The 20,193-nt window shown below is 45.5% G+C and overlaps 1 protein-coding gene across 1 annotated transcript; it reads left to right on the top strand.

Moving 5' to 3' along the window:
- Positions 1 to 19,212: 19,212 nt before the first annotated feature.
- On the top strand, positions 19,213 to 19,924 carry LOC133259505 (large ribosomal subunit protein uL6-like). Its single transcript, XM_061437081.1, has one exon. It carries the CDS (start codon positions 19,255 to 19,257, stop codon positions 19,831 to 19,833), a length of 579 nt encoding a protein of 192 aa, XP_061293065.1. The 5' UTR covers positions 19,213 to 19,254; the 3' UTR covers positions 19,834 to 19,924.
- The last annotated feature ends 269 nt before the right edge of the window (positions 19,925 to 20,193 follow it).

Below are 20,193 nucleotides of genomic sequence, written 5' to 3' on the forward strand. Positions count from 1 at the left end.
CTTATGCATACTAAAATAAGTAGCTTTTTTTAAATCCATGTATTTATTGAGCAGTTATTATGTGTTAATCCCTGGTCAAGGTGTCTGATATTTATCTTTGAAGTAAAGTCCTTTCTAGTGATTAAAATGAAACATATGCATATCTCAGAAAACAAATAAATAGGACAGAAGGGCAGAATATAAAGGTTAATCTCTCTATTCCCCTAGCCATTCACCTTCTAATTTTCACATATTGTTTTTAAATTCTGAAACATTTTTGTTCATTTGTAAAACAAATGGCCCACTCTTCAGAGTTTTTTGTGAATTGCCTGTTCACATCTTTTGTCTATTTTTCTACTTTTTACTGCTCTTTTGCTTGACTTTTTTCTTTTTGATTTCTAGGGTTTATATCCTGTATTCTGAAGCCCTACACATATATGGTCTTTTCACATCAAGTATCTTATTTTTTGCCACTTGAAATCCTCTTTAATGCAATTGACTGCATCAACATTTTCTTTTTTCTTAATTTTATTTAATTTTATTCTTTTTTTTTTTTTTGACCACATCGCGCAGCAGGTAGAATCTTAATTCCCTGACCAAAACCCACATACCCTGCATTGGAAGCACAGAGTCTAAATCACTGGACCCTCAGGGAAATCCCAATATTTTCTTTTAAAGTTTTGTTATTTTTATCTTGATGAAGAATCCTCCCTCACCCTGATATCATGGTATTTTCTGTTTTCTTCTAAAAGTTTTCAGTGCTGCATTTTCATATTGAGTTATCTAATCTATCTGAATTTTATTTTGTGAATGATCTAATAACAGGAATCTAATTTATCTTCTTTTAATAGCCAGTTACACAGAACCGTTTGCCAACTAACTTATTTCCTCCCTACCAAGTTGTCACATACACATCCCCACAGAAGGGGGTTTTCCTAGTGGCTCAGACAGTAAAGAATCTGCCCTCAGTGAGGGAGCCCAGCGTTCAATCCCTGTGTTGGGAAGATCCCCTGGAGAAGGGAATGGCAATCCCCTCCAATATTTTTGTCTGGGAAATCCCACAGACAGAGGAGCCTGGCAGGCTGCAAAGAGTCAGACACGACTGAATAACACACACACAGAAAGTTGGTCTTCTCTGAGTTCTATTCTAGCTTATTAGTCTGATATACCTGTTGTACTTATCACATTGCTTCTGAGGAAGCTTAACATCTTTTAAGATGTGTTCCTTCTTGTTTTATTTTGAAAAATTGCCTTGATTCTTCCTGGCCATTTCCAAAGTAACAAAATTCCAAAATCTAAAATCCATCGAAAACATGTGCTTTTAAAATCACCCTTGCCAAGTTTTGGGACTAATTCATTAGCATATTTTTATTGGCTTCCCTTGAATTTAGAGATTATTTTGAGGAAAACTGACCTTTGTGTAAAACTTCAAAGTTTTGTAGCACAGCATTATAAATTTCTCCAAAATTTTTAGGTTTGTTTATTAGATTTATTCCTAATCACTTTTTGTTGCCATTGTATATCATTATTTTAACTATATGTCTAGTTCTTTTTTCCTTTTATCTATGAACTGTATTGATTTTTAAAATATTAATCATTTTTCTAGTAATCTCACTCAACTCTTTTATTTGTTGTAGTGGTTTGTTGAATTTTCTGGATTGTTTTTACAGAGTCAGCCATGTTATCATTGAAAAATGACATATTTGTTTCTCTCCTTTTAATCTTTACAGTCTCTTCCTTCTTGTTTCTATTTTTTTCTCAGCAGAGGATGGCTTGGCTTGGAAAAGAATATTTTAAAATGTATATAAATGTATAACTGAATCACATTACTGTGCAGCAAAAATTAACACAACATTACGAATCAACCATGGCAGTGGTGGTGGTTTAGTCACTAAGTCGTGTCTGACTCTTACGACCCAAGGACTGCAGCCCACCAGGCTCCTCTATCCATGGAATTTCCCAGACAAGAATACAGGGGTGTGTTGCCATTTCCTTCTCTAGGGATCTTCCCGACTCAGGGACCGAACCTGCATCTCCTGTATTGCAGGCGGATTCTTTACCACTGAGCCACCAGGAAAGCCCTAAATCAACTCTATTTCAATTGAAAGAGAGAGAGATGCCCGTGACCCAAATAAATCAAGGTACAAGAGCACAGGAAGATGGTCTTGGGTCCCCGAGCAGGACCTTGAGTATAGTGTTGAATACAAGTAGTAATAGGGAGATTTTTGTCTTCTTCCTAACTTTGGTGAAATATTTTCATCATTAAGAATGTTTTCTATAGACTTGTGGTGGATACTGTATCAAATTCAATTGCTCTTATAGAAAGAGGTTGCTAATTTGTTTAAACTCCAAAGTATATGGAATTTTGTCAAATGTCTCTTACACATCCACTGATATCATCAAGGAGCCTAAAAATATTCATCGAATGCATTGTTTTCATCTTCAAAACAACTCAGTGAGTCGGGTATTGGCTTCCTCATCTATAAAGTGGGCAGATGAGGTGCAGAGAGGCCACCCCACCAGGTGATGTCAGTTTCAGAACAGTAAGCAGATCTGTCGATCTTTAGAGCCTGTGATCTTTTTGCTAACCCTCCAGGTGGCCCCTGGGAAAGTCAACAAAAGCCTGGGCATTCCGTGGAGCTCCAGGTTTGTGCAGGGTGGAGAGAGGAATATTGAAAACAGCCAAAGACACTCTTGGAGGTTGGCTCCCTGGGGCAAAAGGATTCTCCAGATTAGCTTCATGGCCTCCGTCACTTCATCTATCAGATGGGAACCTCAAGGTGCCAGTGCCTGACACGGTCAATTCCAAGTAGTCAAGAGATCTAAAAGTCATCATAATTACCTGGTGACCACATCTACCATCAGTAACTGGGATCCAGAGCGGTCCTACAAAGTGTACAGTGGCAGGTGAGTTAACAATGTTTAACAGGATGCTGGAAAAAATACAGGATTCTTAGTTAATTTTGAATTGTGGATAAATAACACTTTTTATTTTTAAAGTATAAGTATTAATAGTTCTACAAATGGGCATCCCGGGTGGCTCAGTGGTAAAGAATCTGTCTGCCAATGCAGGAGACACAAGTTCGATCCCTGGGTCTGGAAGATCCCCTGGAGAAGGGAATAGCTACCAACTCCAGTATTCTCACCTGGAGAATTCCATGGTCGGAGGACCCTGGAGGGCTATAGTCTGTGGGGTTGCAAAGAGTTGGACATAACTGAGCAGCTAAAACTTTCACTTCCAGTGCTAGGGCACAGGTTTGATCCTTGGTCAGAGAACTAAGATCCTACATGCTGCACAGTGTGGCAAAATACAAATAAAAATAAAAATTATTTGTTGTTCACCCAAAATTCAAGTGCAGGGCAGATCATATTTTTACTATCTCTCTCTGTCAACCCTGCCTAGAAAGAATGCTTGACAAAAAGTTTAACCTGAATCTAATTAAGCCTGTAAACCCAACTTCCAGTGTACAGAAAAGAGAAGGACTAAGTTAAAGATACTTTATGTACTGTAGCCCGCCAGTCTCCTCTGTCTATGGGATTTTCCCTGCAAGAATACTGGAGTGTGTTGCCATGTCCTCCTCTAGGGATCTTCCCAACCCATGGAACAAACATTGGCAGGTGGGTTCTTTACCACTGAACCACCAGGTAAGCCTTCCCAGTACTACATTATTTGACTTTTTGGTCAAAAGTGGGAATAATCAGTATTATAAAAGAAAGCATTTATGTTTATGGTAAATGAAATTAAAACAACAGATAACGGGTACAATTTCCCATCCCTCTCTAACCCCACCTCCCAGAGGTCTGGGGTAGGGTTCCCAGCAGGATTAGGGAACAAGAGGCAACCAACCTGAGTGCCAGCATCTCATACAGGCAGCTGTGCCCAGCCTGGGGTGCCCACAAGTCTGTGGAGCTTCTGGGTGGTCCTGACCCTTTCACTGGAAATGAGGACCACCCAGCTGGCTGTCTGCCAATTTGAGGGCCTCACCTCCTCCTTCCCAGGCTCTGCTTTGCCGGCTGGGGTGTGGTCAGTGTCAGAGTCAGCATCAGCAAGAGGTTGAGAGAGACTTGTTCAGCCGCGGCCCACTTGATGCCCGGGTCCACTCAGTGGTGCAGAGAAGTCGGCCTGGGGGGTCCCATCTTCATGGCCCACTAGCGAGTTCCCTAACCTCTCCGAACCTCAGTTTTCACACATCTATAATGGAAATGAGGGACTTCCTTGGTAGTCTAGGAGCTAAGGCTCCATGCTCCCAATGCAGAGGTCCCAGGTTCGATCCTTGGTCAGGGAACTAGATCCCATGTGTCATAACTAAGAGTTCACATGCTGCAACTAAAGATCCCTCATGCTACAGCCAAATAAATATAATAAATAATAACTAAAATGGAAATGACATTCTCAACCTCTTGGGGTTTGGGGAAGGAAGGAGTGAGAGGTAATATCTTCAAAGTCCTTAATGAGTGTCCAAAGTGGGAGCCTTGACTTTTAAAAAGGGACTTGTTTTGTGGTGTGTTCAGCACGTTCGGTTCTGTAGCATTAGCACCTGAAAAGCCCAGGCTGACAGGTCCCCTCTCAGATCAGGGTTGATCTGTCATGTCATCTTCTCAAACTGCCCCCACCCCGGCTCCTCCTCCCCTGTCACCTGGGGTCCACAAGGTCCCTCCGCCCTGTGATTCCCAGCACTGCCCCGAGTCATCTCTTCCCCATCTTTCATTTCGCAAATATATACGGAGCATGTGGCATGCTCCCAGCACTATTCTGGGCAATAGGGATAGAGCAGGGGTCAAAAGAGACCAAAAACCCCTCCTCTGGGGGCTTGTTCCACTGAAAGGACCTAATAGACTCATGTCAAACACAGAGAACGTCAGAAGATGCCAAAGCTGACTTAAAAAAACAGTCACAACCTGTAAGCTGAGTTGTTTTAGCATTAAATTCTGTAACTTGAGATATCAGGTTTTCTTTAAAAAGTATTCACAAAAAAAAAAAAAAGTATTCACAAAAATACTTTTGCTGTTCAGACTACCTGCCCTTGGTTACAAACTTCTATATATAACCTGACTCCTCCCTCCACCTCCTTGGAGGAGTTCGCTCAGGGTCACTTGAGATGCTGTCTCCTGGGCTTGAAGTCCTAAAAATTCCCACCAAAGAAAACGTAACTCTCCACTTTTAGGTTGTGACTATTTTTTTTTTTTCAATCGACACCAAGGACCAGAGAAGAGAATTGGGCAGGTGGGACAAGTGGGGGACTTCCCAGGGGTGTTTTAATTATGACAATTTGCAGTGCTTCACGTATCTGGCATTTTCTTATTTATTACTTGTTGGTCAATCAACCCTTCACTGCCCTGACTCTAGGATAAGAGCCCGAGGACATGGGGCACCTGTCCTTTATCCACTGCTGTATCCATAGGGGTTACCTCTGACCCTGACGCATCCAATCACTGAGTATTTATTCACAGAATCACAAGAGGAACACCCATCCTCAAGCAGTGCTGAGATCTCAACAACAACAACAAAAATATGTTAAGGCTGGGGCTTCCCAGGTGGCACAAGTGGTAAAGAACCCACCTGCTGGTGCAGGAGACATAAGAGACACAGGTTCGATCCCTGCATCGAGAAGGTACCCTGGAGAAGGGCATGGTAACCCACTCCAGTATTCTTCCCTGGAGAATCCCATGGAAAGAGGAGCCTGGTGGGCTACAGTCCACAGGGTTGCAAAGAGAAGGGCATGACTGATGCAACTTAGCATACACGTTAAGGTGGGAAAAGCTTAAATTGGCTGAAATCCTCAGAAGAACTTCCTTCAAGTACCTTAACGGCACTTTGTCCATTGCTACAGCTTCCCAGTTTTCCTTTGGCCTTAAGGAAAAGTTGAAAACTACAAGTGGACCGTGAAATAAGAGCGAGGTGGCCATCTAATGGAAGATAAATGCGATTGAGGCTCACGGTAGTTGTTGGTTATGAGGAAGTATTCATTTCTCTATCATCCAAAGGGCCTGGGGGCTAAACGTCAGGATGGTGATGCCACAAACAGGTGCTATTTTGGCGGGAAGGGTCAGAGCCAGCGTGACCATATGATTTATCAGACAGGGTGATTTTGAGAGTGAAAGGGTTTGATATTAGGAATTCCCCCAGCTCAGTAGACACCCTTCAGGACCATCTCAAGGAAACCTGAAAACAGATCACCCTTAGTCAGGCGGGCGGCTCTCAGCCAGGGGTGGGGGCAGGGGCGGGGGTAGGGGCGATTTTGCCCCCAGGGAACATTGGGAAACGTCTGGACACATTTTCGGTTGCCACAACTTGCCGGTGTGTGTATGTGTGTGTTGGGGGTGGTGTTTACTACAGCTGTCTAGTGCTTAGAGGTCAGGGACTCGGCTAAACATCCTACAGAATACAGGATGCCACCCCTCTCCCCCCACTGAGAGGTAAACGGCCCCCAAAGTCAGCAAAGCCCAGAACGGGGACCCCTGATGGAGTTAGACTTTTCATCTGATGCAGAATGGGGTTAGAGTTGACTTTTCAGCCTTTCTTGAAGGGGTCTGGGTGAAACTGTCGCTTTGATTTAGTACTCCTAGATGGCACAGCCGTCTAACTTGACCAAGGAAACATCTGAACAGTGAACACCAGCATCCGCTCACCTGCATGGAATTCTGCTGGGTAACGTCTGCTGTTGCAACTTGCTCTTTCCTAGTTAGTGTCAGTGCTGTGAGTTTGTTTTAAATGACCTGGGTAACATCCGAATACAATCTTTTTTTTTTTTTTTAATTCTGAAGAGGTAACAGACTGAACTCATTTGCATTTCTAGGCTCTCCTCAGAATGTCAATTCGCGAGCACCTATAACTTAAGGCAGGCTTTGTTCTCTCCTCAGTCCCTGATGTCATCTTTGGCTTCTGCCTCATTATTTGAAGCACCTGGGGCATTCCATTGTATGGATGCACCCTGCTGAACCCCTTCCCCCGCTAAACGGACCCTGAGGTTATTCCAGTTTTTCCTGTCTTAACAAAGAGAGATAAAAGGCACATCCTGACGTGGACTTCTGAAGAGGTTGCGGGGATGGAAACTGCTGAGTCACGGGGTCAGCTCTGATTTAAGTCTTGTTAAAACTGTTCTACAGGGGTTGAAATTTTAGTGCCATGATCATATATTCCCTGAATCTAAACAAATACATGCTGGACTGGCCCCAAATGTCCCCTGTGAAAAGGACTTTTTTTCCTGTAATGACCATACTTTGGGTTTGGCCCTCACAAAGATACTGCATTCAATCAGATGTGATTTCTAGGTTCTGATAAAACAGTCGTGTTTGACTCTTTGCAACCCATGGGCTGTAGCCCACCAGGCTCCTCTGTTCATGGGATTTCCCAGGCAAGAATATAGGAGTGGATTGTCATTTCCTCCTCCAGGGGATCTTCCCAACCCAGGGATCGAACCCAAGTCTCTTGTGTCTCCTGCATTGGCAGGCGGATTCTTTACCACTGAGCCAGCTGGGAAGCCCTTCTGATAAAACAGGGTCTCCTCCTAATAGTAACAGATGTCAAGGAATGCTTTATACCTTAGTCTTCCCTAGAGGGGAAGAAATGAATGATTAACACACATATATGTATTTATTTACCATCCACAGTATGGTAATTACAGGAAAAAAGTCCTTTTCACTGGGGACATTTGGGATCAGCCCGGCATATATACCACACCTGAGAGAGCCCAGGGCATGGACCCGGTCTCCCCCATTTCCTGGGTCTTACTGGACTGTGGACAATGGATGATTCAGAGCCATTTTAGGTGGAAATACAAGGAAAACTCTGTTATCCACCAGTTCTCAGGGATCTATAGGGAGGCCCCCAGTGAACAGTGCGGGGATGATCTCTTCTGCTGTGGAGCGCCCTCTTCCTGCCCTGGTGGGTCTCAGGAAGAGAAAAGATGCCTTGCTCACAGTCACACCCTTTCTGGAACACTGTCAAGGTAGCAGGCTGGTCACTTGCATGCCAAGGACAAATGGGAGGACCCACTGTGCTCCCTGACATTCTGGGCACTGCCGCACAGTCACGCATGACACTGACCTCGATTTGGCTCCCATGGGGCTCCTGATCTACGAGGGGAGATGGATTTAATTTTAAAAGCAGACAGATATACCATCACAAAGCGTGGCACTGGGTTGGACTTGGGGTGGGGCAGTACTCCAGGCAGAAGGAGCAGCACTTGACTGCACCTCGCTGTCGTTGTTCAGTCGCCAAGTCATGTCCGACTCTTTGCAACCCTATGGACTGCAGCACGCCAGGCCTCCCTGTCTTTCACCATCTCCTGGAATTTGCCCAAGTTCATGTCTGTTGAGTTGGTGATGCCATCCAACCATCTCATCCTCTGTCCTCCCCTTCTCCTGCCTTCCATCTTTTGCAGCATCAGGGCCTTTTCCAATGAGTCAGCTGTTCACATCAGGTGGCCGAAGTATTGGAGCTTCAGCTTCTCTAAAGTGACGAGTTCCGCCCACTCGGCCGAATGGCCTGGAGCTGTCACCTACCCTCTCTGAACCTCCCCCTTTCACCTACAGAGTAGAAATAACAACCATAGCTTCACTGTATTGAATGGTCCCCACATAATTTATCATCTGGATGCTTTTGAGAATAATAAAAGGACACTTTTAACAATGATGCTGGGAGAGCAGGCATGACCCGGGTCTACTGTGGGTGAACAAAGATGCTTGGCCCTGCTCCTGTGGGCACACGGGGTGTACCAGCTGGAGCTACTGTGTACACACCCTCCCTGTCGGAGTAGGAAGCATCATCCTGATTTTACAGATGAAGAAACTGCCCATTACCACCAGGGAAGTAGGTGCAGCACCAGAATTTTTCTGCAGGATTTTTGATTCCCAAACCCAAGAAGGGGATTATTATGCTCTCCTGAGATTAAGTTGAAAGATTTGCATGTATAGTTGTCATTGCCAAAATGTATTCAAGTTGTCTGGCTATAGGAGGACAGCTTTGATAAATGGGAACTATTATTCTTGTAATTAGTGAGAACAAAAACTCGAATCATCCCAGTGTTAAGCAATACTGGGATCAGGTAAAAATCACTTGCTGTCTGCTCCAAGACATATCTGCTTCTGGAAGATAAGATTATGCTTCAGCTCTACTTTCAAAACTCCACCACTTGGGCCCACCATTCCAAAGCTGCTGTGTCAGAAACAACCCGATTCCAGCCAGCCCCTTGCCTTGCGAAACTGCTGTAAACTCCCCCAACCAAGGCCCTAAAACCCTATAAATACCATTCCCTAATTTTCCTAATTCTCGAGACTCTGTTGAAGTGGTGTCCTTTATTGCAGGAGGACTAATAAACCCAGCTTTGCTTGATCGACAGGTTTTTCCGGCAGAGTTAAGGTCTAGGAAGGCATTAAAAATGCTTTTTTGCTATTATTCTACAAAATGGAGTACATCAAGGCTGTATATTGTCACCCTGCTTATTTAATTTACATGTGGAGTACATCATGAGAAATGCTGGGCTGGATGAAGCACAAGCTGAACTCAAGATTGCTGGGATGAATATCAATAACCTCAGATATGCAGATGACACCACCCTTACGGCAGAAAGTGACAAAGAACTAAAGAGGCTCTTGATGAAAGTAAAAGAGGAGAGTGAAAAAGTTGGCTTAAAGCTCAACATTCAGAAAACGAAGATCATGGCATCTGGTACCATCACTTTGTGGGAAGTAGATGGGGACACAGTGGAAACAGTGGCTGACTTTATTTTTCTGGGCTCCAAAATCACTGCAGATGGTGACTGCAGCCATGAAATTAAAAGACGCTTACTCCTTGGAAGAAAAGTTATGACCTAGATAGCATATTCAAAAGCAGAGACATTACTTTGCCAACAAAGGTCAGTCTAGTCAAGGCTATGGTTTTTCCAGTGGTCATGTATGGATGTGAGAGTTGGACTGTAACGAAAGCTGAGCGCCGAAGAATTGATGCTTTTGAACTGTGGTGTTGGAGAAGACTCTTGAGAATCCCTTGGACTGCAAGGAGATCCAACCAGTCCATTCTAAAGGAGATCAATCCTGGGTGTTCATTGGAGGGACTGACACTGAAGCTGAAACTCCAATACTTCGGCCAACTGATGCGGAGAGCTGACTCATTTGAAAAGACCCTGATGCTGGGAAAGATTGAGGGCAGGAGGAGAAGGGGACAACAGAGGATGAGATGGTTGGATGGCATCACTGACACAATGGACATAGGTTTGGGTGAACTCCGGGAGTTAGTGATGGACAGGGAGGCCTGACGTGCTGCGGTTCATGGGGTCGCAAAGAGTCGGACACGACTGAGCGACTGAACTGAACTGAACAAAATGGAAACAACCAAGCGTGCTAGACACAATGCTGCTGCTGCTAAGTCGCTTCAGGCGTGTCCGACTCTGTGCGACCCCAGAGACGGCAGCCCACCAGGCTTCCCCATCCCTGGGATTCTCCAGGCAAGAACACTGGAGTGGGTTGCCATTTCCTTCTCCAATACATGAAAGTGAAAAGTGAAAGTGAAGTCGCTCAGTCGTGTCTGACTTTTATCGACCCCATGGACTGCAGCCCACCAGGCTCCTCCATCCATGGGATTTTCCAGGCAAAAGTACTGGAGTGGGATGCCATTGCCTTCTCCGGCTAGACACAATAGTGGTCTCCAAAAGCTACCCGCATGCATACGACCAGAATCTGGGAGTAGGACACCTTACTCGGCAAGAGGGGCTTTGCAGACATGATGAAGTATCTTGAAATGGGGAGTTATCCTGGATTGTCTGGGTGGACCCAGCATCATCACAAAGATCCTTACCAGAGGGGGCAGGAGATCAGAGGTAGACATGTAATGATGGAGGCAGAGGCTGGAATGATGGCTTTAAAACCTTCCTGGATCAAGGAAGGCAGGTAGTCTCTACAAGCCGGAAAGGGCAAAAGAATGGATTTTTCACTTAAAACCTCGAGAAGAAACACAGCTCTGCCAACCCATTTTAGACTTCTGCCCTCCAGAACTGTAAGACAATAAAAATGTGTTGTTTTAGGTTACTGAGTTTATGGTAATTTGTTACAGGAGTCATGAGAAACAAACATGCCAAACATTCAAGAGAGAGAAGCTATGTGATAATTGTCAGCAGAGAAAAGCAGAGAAGCTAGAATACAGGCTAGAGCTAAACTCCCTGGGCTTCATATCCCTCCCCTGCCACTTCCAGGCTGGGCGATGTTGACTGAGTTACTAAGTAACTCTCTGAGCTTTATTTAGTCTTTGCAGAACAAGGATGATACAAGTAACAGCCTGGGAAAGTTACTGTGCTGATAAAAGAAAAGCTATGGTGGGATAAACCTGGCACAGAGCTGGGGTTAATGCATCTCAGCACTGAGGTCAGAAATGGAGGAACTGGGGAATCGCTCCTCATTTGTTTTCTCAGAATGGAGCAGAGCCAAGAGCAGGAGTTACTGGGATAACCAGGAGAATCTCAGCCAGGCTACTACCGCCAGTCCTCAGTATCCTTCCCACGCTTCATTTCCTAACTCACACGGCCAGTTGTATATCTTGCAAAAATGATTTCCAAGGATACGTTGCAGGTTCGTCTGTGATCTGGCAGGTCTTGAGGGAGCTGAAGACCCTTGGGCCTGACCTTCCTCCCCCACGGTCGCTGTTTCCTCTCAGGCTCCGGACGTGCCTCTTGTTTGGTGTAGATATCAATGCTGCTTTCCAAAATGGTGATAGGCGACCTTCCCAGATACCATGGAGATAGATACTACAGTGTGAGTGCCACCAAGTTGGTGCCCGTTCCTGGAGCCACACCAGCCCACAGGGGCTAGTAGGGGATGGAAGAGCCCTTTCAGACCCAGGAGGTTCCACCCTGCCAAGGCAGTCAGGGTCAGGAGTCCCCAGAAGTTTAGGGAGAAGATGCGAACATTCCCATTGCTGGTCTCCAGGCTCACCCCTCCACTGGGCTCTCCTTCCCTAACTCTGCTGGGAACCCTAACTCTGACATCTGCCTCAGGCCTGAGATCCGGTGGGGGAAGGCATGGGAGATTACTGGCTATTATTTCAATGTTGTCAAACACATTTTCCTTTTAGTTTTATTAAGACATATTTGACATTTTCAAATATTTTTGAAATAAGGCTAATCATTTTTAGCATTATTCCAAAAAAAAGATTTTTTTTCTGTAAACAAAACACTTTGTTTTATGAAACAAATACTATGATTCTAATCCACAGATAAAAAATTCAATAGCTTCAAAGATTTAAAAATTTAAATAGGGGACACCTAAATATACACATTGGAGAAGGCAATGGCAACCCACTCCAGTACTCTTGCCTGGAAAATCCCATGGACGGAGGAACCTGGTAGGCTACAGTCCAATGTATGGTTTTTGCCATACATTGACATGAACCAGCCATGGGTTTACATGGTTCCCCAACCTGAGCCCCCCTCCTACCTCACTCCCCATCCCATCCCTCTGGGTCATCCCAGTGCACCAGCCCTGAGCACCCTGTCTCATGCATCGAACCTGGACTGGCGATCTGTTTCACATATGATAATAGACATGTTTCAGTGCTGTTCTCTCACATCATCCCACCCTTGCCTTCTCCCACAGAGTCCAAAAGACTGTTCTATATATCTGTGTCTCTTTTGCTGTCTCACATATAGGGTTATCGTTACCATCTTTCTAAATTCCATATATATGTGTTAGTATACTGTATTGGTGTTTTTCTTTCTGGCTCACTTCACTCTGTATAATAGGCTCCAGTTTCATCCACCTCATTAGAATTGATTCAAATGGATTCTTTTTAATGGCTGAGTAATACTCCATTATGTATATGTACCACAGCTTTCTTATGCATTCTTCTACTGATGGACATCTATGTTGCTTCCATGTCCTGGCTATTATAAACAGTGAAAGCAGAGATTTAAAATGGGAAAGTCTAACTTGAGCCTTAAGCATGCCATCTTTGGGGGTCAGCTCCCCAGGTGGGTGGCTGGAAATGCAGATCCCTGTGGGAATGAACAGTGGACCTCTGAGAAGTCTCTTCCATCTTCTTGCTGGGAATTAACCCAGTTGCCTTATAATTAGCCATCTTCCAAAACTCTGGAATTCAAGTGTTCTCAATGTCATTCTCCATTGTTAATATGCATCAGAGTCCCTGAAGGGATTGTTAAATGGTAGATTGCTGGGCATAACCCTCTAGTTTTTCTCTGATTCCGGGCTTCCTTGGTAGCTCAGCTGGTTAAGAATCCACCTGCAATGCAGGAGATCCTAGTTCGATTCCTGAGTCGGGAAGATCCCCTGGAGAAGGGATAGGCTTTCCTGGTGGCTCAGATAGTAAAGAATCCACCTTCGATACAGGAGACCTGGGTTTGATCCCTGGGTTGGAAAGATCCCCTGGAGGAGGGCATGGCAACCCACTCCAGTATTCTTGCCTGGAGAATCTCCATGGGCAGAGAAGCCTGGTGGGGTACAGTCCACGGGATCACAAAGAGTTGGACATGACTGAGCAACTAAGCACAGTTCTGATTCTGATTCAGTTGGTCTTGGTGGAAGGAGGGGTGGGCAGGAGTTTGGTGGTGCTGATTCTGCTGGTCTGGGACCACACTTTGAGGACCACTGGCCTAGAACTGGAGATCTGAGGGCTTGGGGCACTGTGCCTGACATAGTCATCACAAGCCAGGCAACCTTGGGTGCTCAGGTTAATATTCAATTGACGATCTTAAAAGCCCACTGTGTGAGGGTCTCTGCCCAAGACCAAGGGCCCTGCTGCTGAACACCTGGAGGAAAATCAAGGATGTTCCTGGCCTCTGGGAAGTCAGGGTCCAGTAGCACCTATAAGAAAAGGAACCCATACTTGAGCCGAACATAGGCAGTGGGAGATGCCCCCACACTGAGTAAGGCGGACCAGGGGGAGGGAAGGGGAAGTGAACACTAGCAGGTAACCGACCAGGTATATGACCTGCAGAAGCGCCTGGTGACCATGGTCCAACAGTGTGAACATAAAAACTATAAGGGTGCTGCTGTCTGCCAAGCCTTGAACCAGAATCTCTAGATTCATCTTAACCACAAACCCACAGGGAAATGAAGTCCAGTCAAGGCAATTTAACTGGGTACCAAGCTGACACGATCATGGTATCTTCCCATTGACTTAAGCCTAAGTTTATGCCCTCTGGTCAAGTTTTACACTTTCTTTATAAAGATTTTATACATCTTTTGCTAGATTTAGCTTGAGTATACTTTTTGTTAAAAGTTTTGCCAATCATCCTAGTAATACTTCCTTTATATTAAAAGGATCTAATCTCTAGGGAATGGTCATCATTTGCTTGAGATATGATAATGGTATTTAGACATATATATTTGACAGACAGCAATGCATTGATGCATATTCATGTAAAGTTTATGTGGCAAAATCTTAATATAGTCTATCAGTTTTTCACCTTTTCTATATGTTTGAAATCTTCAAAATAAAAATAGAAAAAATTAAAAAAAGAATCCAATCTCAGTCACACTCTGCCGTAGTTGTCTCGTCTTTTCTGTCTTTTCCATTCAGAGACTTTCCTCCGTCTTTGCTCAGCTCTCATGACCTTGACGTCTTTGAAGATTACAGGACAGGTATTTGCTAAATGAGGTGTCCCTCGTGGTGCTAGCGGTGAAGAACCCGCCTGCCAATGCGGGAGACGCAGGAGGCGGAGGGTTTGAACCCTGGGTCAGGAAGATCCCTGGAGGAGGAAATGGCAGCCCACTCCCATATTCTTGCCTGGAGAATTCAAAGGACAGAGGAGGCTGGCAGGCTACAGTTCCTTGGGGTCACAAGAGTTGAACACAACTGAGCGTGTATGCACGTGTTTCCTGGGATGAGACTCCAGTTACATGTCTGCCTGGAATTTCACAGAGGGGATGTTTTGTTCTTCTTGTCTCCTGTCAGGTAGCACATGATTTCAACTTGTCCTGTGATTGCTGATGTGAGCACTGATCTCTAGATTAAGGTGTTTTGGTCAAGTTTCTCCGCAGTAATGTTACTTCTCCTTGTCTGTATTTAATAAGTGTTTCAAGGTGAGATATTTAATTTTCCATCGCTGTTCTACTTTCACTCACTAATTTTAGCCTCCATGGATGTTTCTTGTCTGAATTATTCTTATGATGACTGCCAAAGAGTAATTTTCTAATTCCATCCTTCTCTTTACATTTAATTAGTTTGCATTGCAGTGTTAAGAAGCGCTTCTTTTTTCCTCATTTACTCATTCATTTTAAAATTTATGTCAGTGTGAACTCAAGGATTCCTATTTTATTCAGTGGATTTTTTGTGAGTTTCTTTTGTTTGTGTAGCTTTGCTGCTTGCGGGATCTTAGTTCCCTGCCCCGCCCCAGGAATCAAACCCACGCCTCCTGCAATGGAAGTGCAGTCTTAACCTTTGGACTGCCAGGGAAGTCCCCAGAGGGTGCATTTTAAAGTGATCTCTAGTTTATGGGGTGGCAAAAAGTACAGTTTTGATATTGGCTCTACAAAGACCTTCAACTGGACCCCAGAAATGTGCAACCAGTCTAATACAGACACGAGGCACTGTGCGAGATAAAAGATGATCCCCAGTTCCAAAGAGTGGGGTGGGAAAGGGAGCACCTGAATTCGTCTTTCACCCCCTCGTTTGTCCATCCCTTGGTCCGTCTGCAGTCTGTGAAAGGGCTCTGGCTGATTCCGATCCCCAGTCTTCCTTAGAAATGCTCCAAAAGAAACGCAGGAACAACAGCAGAGCCAGACTGGGACTTTCCTGTCCACGGCATTGAGGACACTCTGGCAAGGATGACCCAAGGCTGCCAGCGGATGCCAGGTATATGGCATCCGGACACTCCAGGAGGGTCGACCCACGAAGCAGCTCAGGTGTGGGATCTGATGGCTCCTTTTGGGGGTTCAGACCGGAGGAGTCTCAGATGGCATCTGCCCCTCCCCGCCGCCAGAACTCCTGGGGCAGATTTTGTTCTTCACGAGAGACAATGGGGTTGCCATCGCCCTCAGCGAGCTGGGGTATTTCCAGCAGGGATGTTCCTGCCCCTCTTCCCACGGGTGTACTGTTACAGGGTGGGAAGAACCCCTGGAGGCATTCACGCTTCCCTCCTTCCCCTCCCTGGAGGCTTCATTCATCTGGGTTCTCGAGCAGGTGAGGGTGGGGAGCAGCTGAGGGCTGGGGGGACCAGTGGAAGAAGGAGCCTCTATCTGGGTCCCGACTGTATGTCAGGAACTGAGGCAGGAGCTTTATGCCAGTGGCTTGGTGTCTTCTATTTCATTTTTCACAAAGCTATGAGTAGGGGTAGTTGGTGTGCTCTGGGTGACAGAGAAGATGTAAGTAAATTTTGAGGACGGTCCTCCTAGGAGAAAATACTTCCTAATAACCTCTTCTTTTTTTTTTTTTTGGCCATACCATGCAGCTTGCGAGATCTCAGTTCCACCACCAGGGATTACACCCAGGCCACAGTAGTGAAAGCCCAGAATCCTAACCAGTAGGCCACTAAGAAACACTTCTCCATCTCTTTATATAACACCCTGTTCCCCAAAAGCTCAAAGCTTCTGGTGACACCGTATGTGTTAGTGGCTGTGAACCCAGTTTCTTGAGCTGAGCAAATAGGTTCAAGTCTGGACCCTGCCAGAGAATCCCACTTGCCAGGCTGCTGGGAAGATAAAATGGGATAAAATGGAATAATAGGGCTGTGAAGTGCAGAGTTCCATCATCCCTCTAAGACAACAGGTATTTGATCAGAATCAAAGGATGGCACCTGTAGCCACAGTTTGCTGAGTTGGAGCAGCTCTTCAAAAGGCAGCCTGGTGGAGTGCAAGGTCCCTCCCCTCTTTCTTCTCCCTGCGTCACAGCTTCCTCTTCTGTAAAGTGATGGGGTTTGGGGCAAGATCTTCATTAAATGCCCCAAATCCCACACAGGGGGTGCTTCCCGGAGCACCCAGTACCACTCCTAGGTTCCCTGGGCACCTCCTCATCCTCACATTGAAGATGCAGCTTCTGTCCTCACTGGACCCACTTCTGCAATGCCCTCCTCAGACCCTCTGTCCACAAGGGTCCTTGCCGGTACCCAGAGCTTTCACCTCACTGCTAAACTGAGAAGCAGCAAGGCCGAGTCCAACAGTACGAGTCTTGGAAAGTCTCGGCTTCTGCTTTCTTTTCTCCAGAGCCTCAGCTTCTTTCTCTGTGAAATAAGGAGGTCACTCCCTGTTGATTCAGTGGTAAAGAATCCGCTTGCAATGCAGAAGATCCAGGTTTGATCCCCAGGTCAGGAAGATCCCCTGGAGAAGGAAATGGTTACCCACTCCAGTATTCTTGCCTGGAGAATTCCATGGACAGAGGAGCCTGGCTGGCTACATACAGTCCTTGGGGTCACAAGGAGTCAGACACACCTGAGCAGATGTGTGACCCCCACCCACCCCCCCCCGCCCCACACACAGATTATGACCCCCAAATCCCTTCCAGTGCTAAAACATCCAAGCCATCTAGGCCTTTTATGTCCTTGTTTTAAGCTAACACTGAAGGAAGATGCTCTTCCTGCAACCTCTGAAGGGCAATCCCCTCAACCGTACTCGAGAGTTTGCAAAAGCCAGTGACAGCGACAACGTTATTTGCCCTTGAGATGAGAGCATTTCAGTCTCCATGATTTGGGTAAGAAACATGAATCCTCTGGGTCGTACAACCAGGGTGGTCAAGCCAGGACTTGAACGTAGGCCTCTAGATCCCAGACAAGTCTGGTAGCACCCGTTAGTGGGGTTCAAACCCTGATTCCACCCCTGCGGTGGAGCAGTGGGAACGAGGATGGGAGGGGGCAGTTCCTATGTTTAACCACAAGATGGCGAGCTGACTTCAGTCACTGCCATTAAGAGTGGGTATTAGGGTGGGGATGGGCTCCTTTGGGGTCACAATTGTGCAAACATTTTTTTTCCCCCCCAAACATCTCTCTGCTTTCTCTCTCCAGTCCTGGATCTGGTTTTCCAGAGGTTTGCAGTGATCTTTAAAAAAGTAAAGCAAACAAAAAGGAAATCAGATCAGGTGACGTGTTTAATTCCCCAAGGGCTTCTCACCACACTGAGAGTAAATCCACAAGCCCAGGTATGTCTGGCCCCTGCGCCCTGCCCCTGCCCAGCCTGCAGCCCACCTACTCAGTGCAATGCGATGGTTCAGGCAGCTCACCTGATGCATTCAGAGAAGGGCAGTGGGCCCTTGGGGAACCCTGCCATGCTGGCATTCTATGGTTCTGTGATCTGGAGAGTGAAAGCCATGTTTGGTCTTATGGGTGTGCTGAAATTAACCGCTGGAGGCTAATAACATGACACCTGGAACTCTGGTTTGAGAGTGATTTCATTCATTCACCAGTACTGGTCCAGTCTGTGTGTGTGTGTGTGTGTGTGAGTGAGTGAGCGTGTGTTCACGCTCTGCTGCTGCTACTGCTGCTAAGTCGCTTCAGTCGTGTCCTACTCTGTGCGACCCAATGGACGGAAGCCCACCAGGTTCCCACCTCCCTTGGATTCTCCAGGCAAGAACACTGGAGTGGGTTGCCATTTCCTTCTCCAATGCATGAAAGTGAAAAGTGAAAGTGAAATCGCTCAGTCGTATCCAACTCTTCGCGACCCCATGGACTGCAGCCTACCAGGCTCCTCCATCCATGGGATTTTCCAGGCAAGAGTACTGTCCAATTCTTTGCCACCTTTTGGGCTGTAGCTCATAAAGATCCTCCGTCCAGGAGATTTTTCAGGCAAGAAATACTGGAGTGGGTTGCTATTTCCTCCTCCAGGGGATCTTCCTGACCCAGGAATTGAACCCATGTCTCCTATGTCTTTTGCACTGCAGGCAGATGCTTTACCTACTGAGCCATTGGGGAAGTCAACTGGATCCAGCCCCTGCTAGGTCCCAAACACTTGGAACACAACTCATAAGGAAGCCAAGGGGTGTCCAAAAAGACTATAACCAACCTCTTCCTCCATTCTTCAAGTGACAGTAATGATAAGTATAATATGAATAAACAGAACTAGCCGAGGATCTATTTACAATTCTAGAAGATGGTGTTATGATTTAATACGTGAAAGGCAGAAGCCAATTCTATAATCTATCATTTGGAAGGAACTGACCATCCATTTGGAAGGAAAAAACTTAGTTTCTATAATCCAGTGGTTAGGACTCCGAGCTCCCACTGCAGAGGGCACAGGTTCGATTCTGGGTCGGGGAACTAAGATTCTCCAAACTCTGCAGCGCAACCGAAAAAAGGGAAAAGAAAAAAAAGCAGCTCTTTTTTTGCCGCATCTACTGCGAGAATGAAGACCATTCTCAGCAACCAGACTGTCGACATCCCAGAAAATGTCGACATTAACTTGAAGGGACGGACAGTTATTGTGAAGGGCCCCAGAGGCACCCTGCGGAGGGACTTCAATCACATCAATGTAGAACTCAGTCTCCTTGGAAAGAAAAAGAAGAGGCTCCGTGTTGACAAATGGTGGGGAAACAGAAAGGAACTGGCCACTGTTCGCACAATCTGTAGTCACGTACAGAACATGATCAAGGGTGTTACACTGGGTTTCCGTTACAAGATGAGGTCGGTGTATGCCCACTTCCCCATCAACGTTGTTATTCAGGAGAATGGTTCTCTTGTGGAAATCCGAAATTTTTTGGGTGAAAAATACATACGCAGGGTTCGAATGAGGCCAGGGGTTGCCTATTCAGTATCTCAAGCCCAGAAAGATGAGTTGATTCTTGAAGGAAATGACATTGAACTTGTGTCAAATTCAGCTGCTTTGATTCAGCAAGCCACCACAGTTAAAAACAAGGATATCAGAAAATTTTTGGATGGTATCTATGTTTCTGAAAAAGGAACAGTTCAGCAGGCTGATGAATAAGATCTCAGTGATCCTGCTGCAGAAACAAGATAGATGGTTCTATGGACTCAGTTGTGATGTTTTAAAGAGACAATAAAAACTCTTGATTTGAGATTTTTTCCTACTGATTATCATTTCAAACTATTTGGCCAGTAAGCAGTTAAGTAAATTCTAGTGTGTTAAAAACAATAACAGAAGGAATAGGAGTGGTTGATTGATTTTGTTGTTGTTAGAAAGATGTTAGCAAGACTTAATGGCAGAGGGGGCTTGAAGGAATACCAAGGACATTTCAGGCAAGAGGAATATGGTTATCATGGGAAGAACTTTCGGAGATGCCCTAGGAATCTAATTTTGCAGTGGCACAAATTTGAATATTTGTGA

Source organism: Bos javanicus, chromosome 13, assembly GCF_032452875.1.
Source record: "Bos javanicus breed banteng chromosome 13, ARS-OSU_banteng_1.0, whole genome shotgun sequence".
Taxonomy (NCBI): Eukaryota; Metazoa; Chordata; class Mammalia; order Artiodactyla; family Bovidae; genus Bos; species Bos javanicus.

What these genes read in the sequence shown, in the direction of transcription:
- LOC133259505 (XM_061437081.1), top strand. Translation starts at nt 19,255, where the DNA reads ATGAAGACCATTCTCAGCAACCAGACTGTCGACATCCCAGAAAATGTC.